General features: G+C 46.2%; 2 protein-coding genes across 3 annotated transcripts in view; one reads left to right on the plus strand and one right to left on the minus strand.

Annotated features, from left to right (window-relative positions):
- Window positions 1-3,889, plus strand: part of CEP112 (centrosomal protein 112) — a 416,538-nt gene extending 412,649 nt beyond the window's left edge. The window contains exons 26-27 of the mRNA XM_080825467.1: window positions 2,544-2,608; window positions 3,424-3,889. Of these exons, the coding sequence (XP_080681593.1) occupies window positions 2,544-2,608; window positions 3,424-3,427 (69 nt within the window). The 3' untranslated portion in view covers window positions 3,428-3,889. The remainder of the gene's footprint in view (window positions 1-2,543; window positions 2,609-3,423) is intronic.
- On the minus strand, window positions 3,608-9,766 carry LOC308356468 (uncharacterized protein). Of its 2 annotated transcripts, none has more exons than XM_080825469.1 (3): window positions 8,781-9,766; window positions 5,275-5,400; window positions 3,608-4,566 (listed from the first exon to the last, which is right to left on the minus strand). In XM_080825469.1, the coding sequence occupies exons 1-3, from the start codon at window positions 8,858-8,860 to the stop codon at window positions 4,425-4,427; spliced, it is 348 nt and encodes a 115-aa protein (XP_080681595.1). In that variant the 5' UTR covers window positions 8,861-9,766; the 3' UTR covers window positions 3,608-4,424. The 2 variants fall into 2 exon arrangements, with proteins under 2 accessions (XP_080681595.1, XP_080681594.1); XM_080825468.1 differs by lacking the exon at window positions 8,781-9,766 and adding an exon at window positions 5,659-6,550.
- Between the last annotated feature and the right edge of the window lie 5,375 nt (window positions 9,767-15,141).

Below are 15,141 nucleotides of genomic sequence, written 5' to 3' on the forward strand. Positions count from 1 at the left end.
CACAGAGATCAGTGAAACAGAACTGAGGTTCGGGGGGGGGGGATCCTTTCATAGATAGAGACAGAGATATATAGATATAATAGATATATTAAAAATAAATATTTTAGATTTTTTTTTTTTGGTCAGTTGGTTTCCAAATGTTCCAAGACTGAGGGAAAATGGAAAGAAAAACACTGGGACGATCAGATAATTCAACAAGTTAGCTCAAAACGGGTCACAGACCTAAATGCAAGAACTAAAAAACTACAAAACTCTTTGAAGAAAACTCTAAGACGTCTTCTTAGATGAAGGAGTGACTCTGCGCCTTGGGTTAGGTGGGAGTTATTTTTTTAGCTGTGACACCAAGAACACAAGCAGCAGAAGAAAAAACCAGATGAACTGAACGTTGCTAAAAGTTAAAACTTTATACTTCAAAAGACAAAACTCAGAAATTGAAGAGACAAACCATGGCATAGGGGAAAATATTTGCAAATCATGTCTTGTTAAGAAACGTAAAAAAGAAACAAAAAGGAAACCATACTTTTTTCTAGGAAAGCTGCTTGAGAGAAAGCGGTCTTGGTTCTCTGTGCCAAGAACAGTGCCTGCCACATAGTAGGTGCTCAATAAATTGATTTACAAACCGGTAGGATTTGATGATATTCACATGCGCTCTTTAGAATGCAGGACAAAGCACGGGCAGCCAATTTTGGCGGCCCCGTGTGTATTCCCCTCCCTCCAAAGCCTCTTCTCTGAAGATGAAATGTTCGTTCTATCATTTATCATTCCGTGGACTACGGTTGGCTCTGCTCCTGCCTCCTTCGCTGCTGCCTATAACCCTAAGTACTGCAGGAACGCGTTAGCGCAGAAAGGGTTAAATGTCCCCTTGCAGCGTGGTTTACCCATTAACTTTGTAGGAGAGCTTTCACAGGGTCATCGGTGGAGGACCTGGCACCTTCAGAGGACTGGGCTTTTTTAGAAGAAAAGAACCAAGGAAAGAAATGTGATAGCCACCTGCGGGGCTTCTGTTATCATTCACATCATTTCGCTGTAATAAAAGCCACTTCAGCCTCGGAAAACCGGATGTTGACCCAGAAAGAGAGGGCTGCCAGCTGCGTGAGGGCCTCAGCACTGGCAGCTGCGCAGAGGAGTCGCCCGGCCGTGGAGTGTGCAAATTTAGTTTGAAAGCACAGGTGCCTGTATTTTCTGAAAATTGCTGGGATTCCGATTGCAAAGCAGGGTGGGGGAAGGGAGGCCGAATCGGCATAATCCTCGCATCTGCCAACATTATCAATCGTCCTGTGGGTCATTTGAGCAATGGACTAGAATGAAAACCGGGGTGATATTACAAGTAAGCGAAACCGAGGGGGACCCCTTGGATATGGACCCATATCCTCTCGCGCGAGCACGTTTGCTATTCTGCCGGCTGTGTTCTCTTGCCTAACTAGGCTTCGGAATCAACCGTTGCCATGGTTTCCGTTCAGACCAAAGTGGCAAGGGTAAACAATTCTGAAATGATCGAACGCCGCTGACTGGATTACATGGAGCCATAGTAGAAGTTACCCCCAAACCACTTCTATTTGCTTGTGTGAGGTGCTTTTGAAGTCATACCTGATACAGGGATCTTTAATACTATATAGAAATGTATGCTTCCCCAAACACCATACTGTGAAGATCTGATTTACGAGTATGTGCTATGCGGCTTCTACTGGGCTTATTACGTCCTCCTAACTTTGGGAAGCAGCTGCCATCGGTCCCATTTCCCAGATGAGGCATCAAGAGCTCAGGTAACTTCCCTAGAGCCTTCAACGCCAGGCCAGGACTTGAATCCAAGCTGGCCTAACTCTGGCTTGGGCTCTTTCCACTACCAGCATTGCCTCTCCAACCTCAGGGAATCCCCAGGATGGACTGAGGTTTCCAGAAGACAGTACTTTTCTTTCTCCTCCCTCACTCATTCATTAAATGCTAGTGAACACCAGCGTCCCACCCAGCCCCATGAAAGAAGCTGGGGACACAGCGATGAAGAAACATCCTCCTTGTTCCAGAAGAGCTCTCAGGTTATTTGAAAACAAAGAACCCCAAGGCGGTTCAAGAAGTACTAATAATGGAGCGCAGGAGTAGGAGGCCAGAGGAGGGGCCCTGACTTTGCCTAGGAGGCGGGGAGCAGTTGGGGAGGCGTCCAGGAAGTCAGTAGGAGAGGTGACAGTGGAGGATCAATGGAAGGTAGTTAGCCAAGCATGCCGAAGAGAGAAAATGGCCCATGCCAAAGGGCAAAGGAGTCGGGAAGACATGGTGTACAAAGTGGTGATGGTGGGGAGGCTGGGAGGGAGAGATGGGGCCCCAAGGATGGGCTGGGGCCAGACCAAGATGGCTCCGCAGTAAGGAGATGGGATGGATTCTCTAGGCTCGGATGGATTTTCAAGAGGGATGCTGTGTGAGCAGAGGTGACAAGTACAACACTGACATTCAACGAATCCTCTGCCTTTTATCTAGGGAGCCACGTTATTTACACCTCAATGCCCTTTCAGCCACATTTGCCTCTGCTCATGCACGGTGTCTTTTTCTAGGTTAACTTTCTGCAGAAGAGAGCATCCGTCCTCCAAGAAGAGCTGACTACATACCAAGGCAGAAGGTACAGCCCACTCTCCTAAGGCCTTCTGATTAGTTTCTGTTGGCACCTGTGAGTCTCCTGGGTTGACAGTAGGGTCTTTATTAAAATGCTTACACATAGTATCAATTTGGGGGAAAAAATACTGATTTTGTAAATTAAATAGCCCATCTTGGAAGAGCCACCCACCTCTCATAATCACCATGCTTAGCACGATCAGAGCAGAATGAGAGGACGCGCAGGTGCCTGACAAGTCTGGGCCTCCCTTGCACAGTCCCGACAAGACATTGTCTTGAAGCCCAGTTGCAGGGTTAAGGAGACCGTCTTTTAAGATAGCAAGGTGATGCAATCCTTAGCGTGGTAGCCCACATCTTCAAAGGCCCGTATCCCCTGGAGGCTTGGCGCTGCTTACAGATGTTCTCCAGCCCAAAATAGATAAACGGCTCGGTGGTGTGGCAACACCGTGACTTTAGTGCCCTCAGCGTGTGCTTTGCAAGGCTGCCTTTTTGGTCCAGGGTTCCCAGAAAGAGACTTCACGGGCACAGATTACGTTAACCTGCTCTAAGTCAGTCAGACAACCTCCCTTTTCGTGCAGTGAAAGGCCAAAGCACTTATTTGGCGTTGGATTAAAAGTTAAGACCTTGTGAATCGTTCACCTTTCAAAAGATTCTGTTGCCTGGTGCAGATGGGCTCGGATCCTTTCTGGGCATAAATGAGAGTTTTGATATCAAATAGCCTTTTTAACTGCTATCCAGCCCCTCCCGAGTTAGGACCTAGTTTATCATTGACATACCCATTAGACCTGGAGAAAATCATTAACTGAGTCTTTTGATTTTCAGGTAACTGCAGGAAGGCTTACCTGCGTGGCTCAGGGTGAGGGCAGTGGACGTCACTGTCCAGGCCACACTGTGGATTTCTTCCAGCAGGTTTGAAGACTTGGATACTGTAAACTGTGAGATCAATGGCATTTTTTAATACTTAAATGTAATTAAGATCATAAACACATGCATCACTCATATGCTTTAGGGTGGTTTTATTTGTGTCTGCCTAAGTTATTATTTTTTTAACATTCCTTTATTTCGCATTTCCATATTCGCGTGCGTTTGAGCGTGTGCTGAAAACTGCTTATATTGGGGAAAGAAATGATTTCTCGTAATATGCCTTGTTGACGCTTTTGTATAGAATTCTACTGGTTGCGTATGATCAAAATCACGTTTGTAGTATCGTATCACAATTTTTAACATGCTTACGTCGTTCTCATGTTCATGTTCATATATTATTAAAACATTATATTTTGTACTTATCAATTTTATTTCTACTTTTTATTGCACCTCATTTGCCAAAATAAGTATGACCTGTACCTGGTGTTTTTCCCTAAAAAATCCTGACAGTCTCAAACTGCACTATGGTGCAAAATACCTTATGTCCCGTCGGAGATCACATCCATAAGCAGTTCATTTATTTAGAATAAAAATCGCTGGGTCATCAGATACCAGTTTAAGGAGCTGTCACGTTGGTGTCATCTGACCCTGGGACGCCAGAGTGGTGTAAGAATTTTATGTAGTAGCATGGTTTTATTGTTGCTTTCTCTTTTTATGGTGGTGGTTTTCGTTTTCCTATTAATTGATGCTCTTTAAGAAAGCCTAAAAGCATAGGGGTGTGTCCCAAGGACATGCAAGCCAGTGGCCCGTAGTGGCAGATGAGCTGTGATTGGTCCCGTTTTCCTCTGTGGATATGGTGGTGGTCCCCTGACTGGATGTTTGTTCTCCATCCAACTGGCCAATCAGCACATTCATTCTAATTGGTCATTGCTGATTGGTCTGTGGCCTATGCTGATTGGTCAGCCCCGTTTGCCAAGGCAATTTTGCCGCCCAGTGGGTGGACGCTCCGTCTTCTTTCGGCGGCGTTGTGGTGTGCGCCGTGGGCCCTCGGAGAAGCTCGGAAAAGCTGGACCGCGGGCAGGGCCGTGATCATCGCGTTCTCTGTAACAGGACAGGGCAGAACGTTTCTGTGTGTTTTTTCAAAACTCTTGTATGTCTCCCACGCCCATCTCTGCTGTTTGCCGTCCAAGGATTAGTTACCCTTTCCGGCACTGTAACTGGGACCCAGACATGACCGGAAGTACCAGGTTTAAGCCACTTCCAAAGCCGGGCCAGGGGCGGCATAGACGCGGCCATCAATGCAAACCCTTGCCTTCCCACTCCAGATGACCTCTGCCTGGTGACGTTTGCCCCGACACCTCCTGCGGAATAGAGGTGCCTGCGCTTTGAGAGCTTGGGCCTTCCTTGCCTTTGTGACAAATTGTAGCACTGGCTTGAAGAATGTTCAGGAAAAAGCAAAATTGAAGCAGGTGCTTTTAAAACCACCTACCAAATGAGGACAGTGGGTACTCGGGCTATGCTGTAGCGCTCAAAAGGGAAAGATTGAGGCTACACGATTAATTTTTAAGTGCGTCTCTACGGACCGTGAAAAACAAGTTGAAGCTCAACAGATTTCATTCGGTTATTAGCTGCCCGAAGTGAAAATACTTGGTGAACTGTATTGTCTGCTGGAATTGGAACTCCCACTCAAGAGTATTTGTTTTCCATGAGTAAATATCAGTAGGTGTTTTGGAAAGTTGCCTGCTATTCTTTCTTTTCCTTATTTCAAGGGCTATGAAATCACAAACACTGGTGAACCTTTGACATTACCCAGATCCTGTTTCCCTTCTGATGCGTGTCGCGTACGTCTGGGAGTAAGCGTGCTGAAACTTTAGGTCGGTTTGGTTGCGTGAGATAGGACTGGGTGGCCGACACTCATGTTTTTGGGAACGTCCTCTGATAAAAGAAGAGAAAGAAAAATTGCCTTTGGCACGTTTAAAAGCCCTTCCTGAATTGAGCCCCGGGTGTATCAATGGCTACTGGGAGGACACGCAAGTGCTCAGGAAATGAATTATAAACATTGTGCCTTATTATAAAATCATCTAAGATTTCATCCCTGCTTTTATCTGGTGGAAGACCGATTGTTCATCCCAAGTACCTCATTCAGTTCCATGTCAAGTCGTCATTCTTGGCTCTTGCACCTGAGTCACCCACCTGTGCGTGCGACCGTCCGTGGGGGCGGGGCGGTGATAAGGCGTTGGGAGCGACCCATAGGAAGGAAAGCCGTGGGTGCGCGTGTTTACCCAGCCGCGGGGTCGAGCGCAGGAGAAGGTTAACGCGCAGGTCCCTGATCTGCGCATGTCACGGTTTTGTTTGAGTCCTAGCACTTCTGCGTCACCAAGCCGCGAGCCCTTTCAGGGGCCTGACCCCTGATTTTGCAACCTCCCCACTCAACAATCAACTCCTCAGAGGGCAGCCATCCGGCGGCACCAGGGGGCAAAAAGGCCCGGGGTTGGGGGGGGGGGGGGTCGGGGACAGAGAATGGGTCGACTGGCTTCACAGTTTGTACAAAAGAATCGGCTGTGACTCGAGGGAAATTGCTGGATTCAGGCGTTATCCTGTAATGTCACCTAGTAACCGTGGATTCCTCAGAAGCGGGCATATGCCTGTCGTCATGAGCAACCTCATTAAAGGCGTCTGCAGAGAAAGTGCAGACGGGAGAAACTATGAGTTCGAATTAACAATTAACAGCCCTCTTACTGAAGTGCATCCCCAACCACGGAAGGCAGTGGTGTTTGAGCTTTCGTTCTGAGAGTAAAAAGGAAAGGAAAAACATCAAAAATGGTTGGAGAAAAGTTTCAGAACACAAGGTCATTTGAATTCATAGTTTCCTTAAAAGAGCAGTCTCTTTGGAGCTGTCATATTTTGTTCAGAAAGGTCGTCTCTTTTAAGCCTTGTCATTAAAGACAGTTTGCTCTTTAAAGTGAATTATCAAAGTGTGTAGAAATTGCAAGTTACTGAAACTAAAATGCATGATCAATTTTAAGTCTGCTAACTAAAGCTTACTTAAAATTGGATGTGCTTTTGTCCTGGCGGCCCCTTTGATAAGACCAAAAAAAAAAAAAAAAAGATACATAGTTGGTCATTTCAAAGTAGGAGAAGAAGATAATTAGGTAAAACCTTTTTTAACCCGTTGAAGTGGTTCTCGGATTTGGAGGCTTGATTGGGAAGCTGTGGCATAGGCTGGAATGGTAAAAATCAAATAGCCCAGATTTTGACCTGAACTAACATTCTTCCCTGTACTGTTTTAAGAACTGAGTCAAACTTCAGACCCTCTTATTTACCTCACATGGAGAAAGAGAGCTGGAATTTGTAACATAAGACTAAAGGAATTTCCAAATCTGGATCCTTCACCAACATCTAGGTCAGTCGAAAATTCATTCTTCCAGAGATTTCGGTTTTAAGCAAGGATTTCCATCAGGCGTATGTTTTAAGCCCAAGATGTTGCCGTAGAGTCTGCTGTATTTAGAAGCGAGCTTAGTCTAGACGTCAGGCTAATAAACACCCTTATATCCTCTTTGGGAGTCTCCCATTTGAGAGAGGTCTCCTGGAAAGCAGCTAGCTGGACACAAAGACTTGATCATTGAGCAGAAAGACAGGGAGGGCTACCTAAGGAGAAGCCTGATGTGTTTAATTAGCTGAAACGTGCTTGCATAAGTGAAACCTCGTCGGCCATACCCCTTTACTTCCTCTAGAAAAGAAACTTCGTTCATAGGTGGAGTCTACCAGTTAGCTTGGGTTCCCCAGGTAATTCCCTTTACCTCTCTGGGCCTCCCTTTGGTCCTCTGTAACATGATCAGTATTTCCCAAACTCTACATTTCAAGCTCTAATTCAGCCTTCCTCCCACTAGCATTCTCTCAAGCCCTGTTCTGTATGACTTGTCTTGACACCTTCCGGTGGCATATTTAGGAACTGTGGCATGCTGGATCCCACTTTTAAGGGCTCCCATTCACGTCACTCCCTCCCTCACCCAGCCATCCGCCTAACAAATGCTGAGTGCCTACTGTGTGCTGGACAGCACAGTAACCACCTCCAAAGTTAGTAGTTTCACCATGACTTATCATCTCTCCCAGTGCGGAGGGCTGGCCAGGCTCAGCCTGGCTCTTCTTGCTTGGGCCTCAAGCAGGTGCAGTGACCACGATCACTGGCTCCCAGGGCGGCTGTCAGGAGCCCCCAAGGGCAAGCCCAACGAGAGTCATCAGAAAGAATTCACCAGAAACCTAACACATGAGCCCAGGGAGGGCACAGCATCCCTTCTACTGAACTTCATCTAAGACAGAGCCCATCCAGAGTCAAGGGTAGAGGACACAGAGCCCAGCAGTGTCCAAGCTCCTGTGGCCGTCTCCATTGGCCACACCTGCCACACCTGTCTTTCACCTGAAATCTCTCCTTAAACCAGGTGATCCACATAGCCATTGCCTGGCGTTCTGAGAAGCACTGACTAGGGCCCAAATCCAGGTGATTGCCAAAAAGGCTCTTCCCATGCAACGTTCTGCCAGTCTCTGCTGTATTTCTACGATCGCAGGTTAAATGGGATTTGGAAACACCGCTTGGGAAGCCCAGAGTTACAAGTATTCAATAAGACTGTGTCTTCCTCTGTGATTCTTTCGAAAGATGGTAACAACCACAGGCCAGCGTTTCCCTCGACTCTTCTCTGTTTGGGGCTTGGTGTGCATTGTTTACCGTAATTATCTTAGCAAGCGTATTATTGTAAAGGTCCACCAAAACACATACCCTGTGCTTAGCGTGGTTTTTCCTTCTTTCGTGGAAATATCAGGCGCATGGAAGGGTGTGGTCTTGATGAGCCTGTGAGGGAAAATTCCCTGAACCACAGAGCACTCAGAAACTACTCAGCTAATCACGCAGATAAACAAGTGAATCAGCCTCCTAATTGCCCCGTTAGCTTCCTCGCCACTGCTGGGTTATCTCTGTTCATGCCCCTGAGCCCAGCGCCTGGATCTCACCAGCCTGAGCCTGAACCCGGGTGGGGGAGGTGAACCAGGAACTGAAGCCCCGAGACCATTCCTCCGCCTTCTAACTCCCAGTCTCCCTGAGTGCTGCCGCTGACGGATTGATCGGGCCTGGTGATCAGCGTGTGTTTTGAAAACATCAGAAGCCTTGGTCGCCCCGAGTTCAGCTCTGTTCCACCAGCAGAGCCTGACAGTTTAAGGGGGAGAGGAAACAAGAAAAGACATTGTCTCCCCAGGAAAGAGGAAATATTTTCCTAACAGGGTGGTAGAAAGTCCTGAGAATCTTGCGTTTTTTGAGGAAATACCTTGACCTCGGCTGAGGTTTCTCCAAAGCCGGTTTGCGTTCCCCACGCTGGCTCCTTGCAGGCTTGACAGATGCTGTCATTTACCTGACATCGACTGTGATGTTGCTTTTCAAGTTCTCTGCAAACTCTGACTTGCTGTCCGGCTCCCCCATGTACGTTTTGTTTTTCCCAGCTACTGCAGTGTCACAATCCTGTGTGAATTCCTTTTCAGAACTGATCATTTGGCCCCTTACTTATCACTGTGTTTGTAATAAAAATATTTATCCAAGCAGGGCGCAGCAGTTACGGCGTGAAGCCTAGGCGGGATGGCCTCTTCGTGTCTCCACCTGCTCCCTCCCAGAGTTAAGGATCTGGTAGCCGTTTTCTGCCTAGAGTGATATTTCTTACGGTGTTAGGGAACCTTTCTCTGACTGAGTTCCCACTTGTGTTATCTGATTTTCTCCTTTGGTATTTTTATTTATGCATTTGGGCATGTGAGCTTGGAATCTGCTAGAATACAAATTGGGTGGATTAAAGGAATTTTTTTTTCTTTCAAAATCATTTCTGCAATCTTATTTGGAGAGGGTGTGTGTGTGTGTTGAATTTATTCCTATGAGGCTAATGAAGACAGCAAACCCAAGCAGACTACCTGCCCTTGGCCCCTATCAGGTACTTTCCTTAAGACCGTCTAATGGTCACTGTCTCTGCCTTTTTATCGGTAAAGGAGAAAGATTAATTGGCCTCCTCTCTCACACATTATAATTATTGTTCTCTCTGTGGTATCACCTCTACCGTATGAGGAACATTTTTACCTCATGCAAGCGATAAACTGAGCTCAGCTCTTCAAAACTTGAATACATTTGCTCCCAGATTAAATATCCGACGGACCTTTGCTGAGTGGCTGGTGTGTCCCAGGGACTGAGCCTGGCAGATGAGACGCACACAGATGAATGAGACCTGCTCCTTGCCTGCAAAGAGCTTGTAATCCGTATGCAAAGATAAGACATATATAGAAAAGAAAGAAAAAAAAAAAAAAGATAAGACAGAGCAGATCTTCCTATAAGAGAAATGCCAAATATTCTGGGAATTCGAAGGAAGTGGTAACATTTTGAAATCGTCTCATAGGAGGAGGTGACATTTAGTCTGGATGTTGGAGTAAGAGTGAGATTTCAATCGGTAGAAATGTGGGATGGGCCCTCCAGCTGGAACGCCGCGCTGGGAGAGTCCTTCACGTCCTCTGCATCACCCACGCGGGGAGGAAGGGAGTACAAGAGAAGACTTAAAAGGTGTGTTGGAGTCAGGTCATGGAAACCAAAGGGAACTTACTGACCACCTTCAGTGCCGAGCAGGCCTCTCAGCACATGTGGCCGAGGGCTTTGGGGTCACGGGGATCTGGAGCTGGGCAGGTTGCTCAGTCTCTGAGCCTCGGATCCCTTATCTCAGAAGGTGGAGGAAATAGTAGAATGCGGTTGCGAAAATTGAATGAGATCATGCATTTTCAAAGTCTAACATGCAATGGACATGCAGTAAGTGAAGGCCCTTTTTATTTTCTGACCGTCCTCAATGATTTCACGAGCTCAGTGCGATCCATGCTTAGCTCCGGATACCAGAGCAGAGAGAGGCTTGGAAGTTTGCCCAAGGCCCAGCTTGGAATATGTGGTGGAAGTGGAGGTGGGAGCGCATGTCCCCGTAATCCGCTCCTGGCTCCTCCTGCTGTATTGCTTCGCCTCCACGGGGGAGGAGAGGTTTGGACTCTATGTTAAAGAAAACCAGGGAGCAATTACCCTGCTTCGAGCAGGGCAGTGGTACCATGAGAAACTGCCGCATGAGCATTTGTCCTGCAGCAGCACAAGGCCAAATAGTTGGAGGCTGGAGGCAGAGAAAGAGACAGGAAATAGACAGGAAATGTATGCAGGAGTCCCATAAGTGCTAGCGAATCCCCAGGGAAAGGAGCACCCCTCTCTCTCTCTCTGTCTCTCTCTCTCTTAACAGAATGTAGGTTAAAGTTTCGGTGGTGACCATGGCACCTGAATGAATGAGATGCTTGTGAAGGAGAAAAAACTTAGGGCCAAGTCTTGCAGCCTAAAAAGATGCGAGGTGCAGATCTGGGAGTGGGGGTGATGAGTTTGGTTTAGACACACTGCGCTTCGTCAGGTAACTGGAAGCTTGGGTCAGGGCCCTGAGATTGATCAATCAGGACCCTGTGGGTGAGAGCTGGTGTGGAGAAGCTGATGGTTTCACCGAGAAGGGGAGCGCTCTGGGGGAACCAGGAGAGGAGAGGGAGCGGGGACAGAGGGAGCTCACAGTTCCATTGGCTGTTGAAGAAATGTAGGGGGCCTTGTACATTCCTTGAATGTCCAAGCTGAAGGGTGCAGTGCCTCCCAGACATGGACAACCCTGAGGTACGTGGTGGAGAGCCAGGTACAGAGTTCTGTGGGCGCCTTAGGGATTGGAGGCAGGATTTCCTCCTCTGATTCCAGATAACAGCTTACAGTTGGCAAAGGTTCCACTGGATAGCAACCCCACAAACGCCCCAGAGCAGGCGCCAGCTGCCCCTGTGAGTGGCTATCCTGGTTGATCTGGGAAATTTAGGGAAGTGTTTGTGAAAGTTCAGTTCTTCTCTCATCCTAAGGTCTTCATCCATTTGTCCATTTTGTGAAGTCACTAAATGAAGGTAGCTGGATTGTCCTCAAGGGACGTTGCTCTACATTCAAATATTTTTATTTCTGATCCTTACTCATACGAACTTACTGTTGGTTTTCAGGCATTTTTATTTTTACAGCAACAACAAAAACTTACCTTGAACTTGATATTTAGGTAGAATTTAACCTAGAGTTAGTATATTGATCACAAAATTACCCTTTTTAAGGTCCCACCCTCCCCAATCCCAAAGAGTAGTTAAGAAAATGAAGTGAATACATTTTGAGGGCAAAGAAGGCTGCATTAAAAATTGAGCAAAGTAAGGGACAGTACAGGGGCTTTAATATGCAAGACCAGGAGATAAAACAACTTTTTTAAAAGGAAAATTAAACTTGTTAATTTTCTGGAAATACAAGTGACACTTTTTTACTACCTAAAAGCATTTGATGTCCTAAATTTCTTTAATGCATTTTGTAAATATGTACCCCAGAATGTCTAGAAACCATAAATGTCTTCCTTTACTTTTTTTTTTTTTTAATAATAATTTGGCACCAAAATTTCCTTTGTGCCAACAGCAAAAGTTCTTAGTGGGGACTTAGAAAGAAAATAAGGCAAGACATTATAATTCTACCAAAATAATATAGAGTATTCTCTTATTTTAGAGGGAGGGAGAAAAGGGTTTTGGAAAAAGGAAAAGGAAAAAGGAAAGTTGAGAAAGTTGAGAACTAGATACTTGGTCACTTTGTATCTCCAGCAGAGGATGGGGTGGGGGGATCCCTACTTTAGATTTGCTGACTGTCCTCCAAAAAGGTGACAAAGGGAACCCAATTTAGCCCTGTGCCTGGGAGCTGCCGGGAGAATGTGGTCGGCTCAAGCTGGCCAGACCGTGGCTTCCCTGGAGCACTGGGGGTGGGTCCCCACTGGGAGTGTCTAAAGGGGACTGTGATAACTATATGTGTGCCACCACGAATTTAGCTGTAGATTTCTTTCTCAGTAACAGAACACGCTCCCCGCAACCCCCACGCCCCACCAAGCTGCGAGAAAGAGAAGTCCAGACCCAGTGTTGACAGCAGAGCACGGTGCTGTTGGGCGTGTCTGTCGCAGAGATCAGCAGTGTAGATAGTGAGAGGGAGGTTCCTCGACACTGACTCAGGGTTTTTCGGCCGCTGGTATCCCAGAAGTGATGCCGCCTCTCTGCCAGATGGCATCAGCCAAAGGCAAACCTGGAAAGGTCGTGGGTAATTAGGCGCTTGATTTTCAAATACCTACGCTCTGCGACTTGATGGGATGGCCTGTTCACCCAAGTGCTTCGGGAACACATGGAGAGGTTCCCAACAATATCGAGAAGTCTTGAGAAGTATGTGTAAAACTAGGAGTAGCATTTGCCTTCCTCTGAAAGGAGTCTTTGAGCCAAAAACACATAAAGCCTCATTTCAGGTTAGCTTGACTGTAACGCCATCTAAATAATTCCATTTCATATATACTTAGGTTTTAGACTCTAATTCCTACTTGGTCATAATGGTTTTATCTGTGATTATGCCCCCCAGGGTAGTGGAATTTTATATTATGTCTTCTGACCACAGGAAAGGGAAAGTATAATTCTACTGTGTCTTCAGGCGAGTCATTAAATATTTCATGGAGCAGGTATAGTTCGCCATACTTTCTTTAAGGCAAGAGCTTGTATTGATAGACAAATTTAATTTCTAACCCTGGCGAAATTGGCCTGTAGGCTACCTGCTTAAACTCTGTGTGCCTTACGTAAATTACGATAATTATCATTATCATTAGATAAATAGACAAGGAATAATGACTATCAGATTATCAAACTGGGGATGTGTTTAAGATCTAGAAGCCCCACTAGAGATCACATAGGCCATCTTGAAAGGGAAATGCCATCTACAGCTGGTGTTCACAGCCCCTCGAGTCCCACAGTGTGTCTTGGCCCCCATCTTCTCTTAACCTAAATGAAACCACTGCTTACTACCAAAACATCTATCGACAGTGGCCTAAATAAGTCGGATGTATAGTCTACCCGTTCAAGGTCAAGGTTGGAAGTGATTTTTCTGACTCCATCTGCAGCCTGGGGAAAAAAAAGTGCATCCTTTTTGGCAAGAGTTCCCTTTAAAGAAAATTTAAGTATTAAAGTGTTTTCATGCTTCACTATCTCTAAGCAAAGCAAATGTGATGTGTGGATTCCTGCATCAACAAAACAATAAACAAAGGCCAGAGTTTTGGAAATAAAGCAATTTAACAAAAAAGAAATGCGTCTTACTTGATTGTGTACTCCATCTCAAAGGATGCAAATTACTTTTCTCCCAAACACGTAAGAACTGGAAGGCATTTTCAGCACCACCAAAGCAGGGTTTCATCACTTCTGGAAACAAATTTGTTAGTTTGATGTTAATGTACAGGAAGGGGGAAAGCTTTCAGAGCCTATTCAGAAGCCTCAAAGAGTTCTACAGAGAAGCTAATGAAAGGAAGCCCTGGAATCTTCTCTCCCCCTGCCGTTACCACTCGATGGGTTTCTACAGCATCTGCTCACATGGGAGCCACGGTACCTGTTTTCTGGAGCTGACCCTCATTTTGAACACAGTTCCAAGACCCTCCAAGCAATGGAACATGCTGGTACAAATATTCCATTTTCCATCCAATGTCAATGGACTTGTTTTTTAAAAAAACACATCCAACCCAGCCCATGAACAAAAGCCTGTAGAAAGGAACATGGTGATCTGGTGTTTAATTTGATTGAATGATTTTCCTGAGACCAAAGGTAAAGTGATTTTCCTGAGGTTCAAGATCAGCTACCAAGGAGCCAAATTCAGTCTAGAACCCAAGTTTTTTGTTTCATAACCCATATTTCCCTCCCCCCCATTGCTTGTTCTTTCCCCCATAATGTATTAGACACATTAACTAAACTCCATGGTGATAAGAGTCTTTTTTTTTTTTTTTTTAACAACGGCCACACTTGGGCCAATGTCCATTTACTAGGTGCTTCCATATTTTATGTGCCTCATGATCTAGGGAAGCTTAAAGGTCTGGCTAGAACTTCATGGCCCTGGCAACAGTGTCTGTTTGGAAATGGACTATAAGGCATCAAAGTCTAATTTCATAAACCATCTGATAAGATATTTTATAGAAGAACAGTCCTTGCCAGAGAAGTGGCATGGCCAAGAGTCTGCTCTTGGGCAAGAGTCTGCGAAACAGAGAGGGGATTGCAAGACAGGAGTCCTGGCATCGCTTCCAAATGCTCCCTGGCCTCCAGCAATGCCCCCTCCATGCCTGCGCTCTGGGCGTCCTGTCTCTTCCCCAGAGAGCTCCACTCCGGGCAGTGGGAAAAGGGTCCACAAGGAAGCCCCACCTTCCCGTGTCAGCCGGGGGCTGGAAGTGGATCAGGAAGTTCTTCCTCTTTGCATTTACATTTCTTCCTCCTTATTTGCGAGGTTGGAGGAGCCGTCTGAGAGGGGCCTTCCCTTGGTCTGGAAGCAAGTGGGTCCTTTTTCCTGCAAGAGCCTGGGAGCCGTGGTGTCAGGGAAGAAGGAGGGAAAACGAAAGAGCGCATTGTGCAAGTCCTTAATCTGTATCTCGTGGGTCCTCTGTAACTCCAAGATCTTATGACAAAATCCTAGGATGCAGATTAGTAGCTATACTTGGGCAATGGGAGCGAAAAGTGTGAAGCAACCGGACAGATCCTTGATATCTAGCCACATGGCCTCACACGGGGACATTATTTTTGAAAAGGCTC

The sequence above is a fragment of the Martes martes genome (assembly GCF_963455335.1).
Source record: "Martes martes genome assembly, chromosome: 16".
Classification (NCBI taxonomy): Eukaryota; Metazoa; Chordata; class Mammalia; order Carnivora; family Mustelidae; genus Martes; species Martes martes.

Coding starts and splice junctions, on each gene's coding strand:
- LOC308356468 (XM_080825468.1), bottom strand. CDS start 5,804: ATGCGCAGATCAGGGACCTGCGCGTTAACCTTCTCCTGCGCTCGACCC. Junction 5,401..5,658: donor ACGGACGGTCGCACGCACAG/GTGGGTGACTCA, acceptor TTCTTTTATCAG/AGGACGTTCCCAAAAACATG. Junction 4,567..5,274: donor AGAAGGGAAACAGGATCTGG/GTAATGTCAAAG, acceptor GTCCTGTTACAG/AGAACGCGATGATCACGGCC.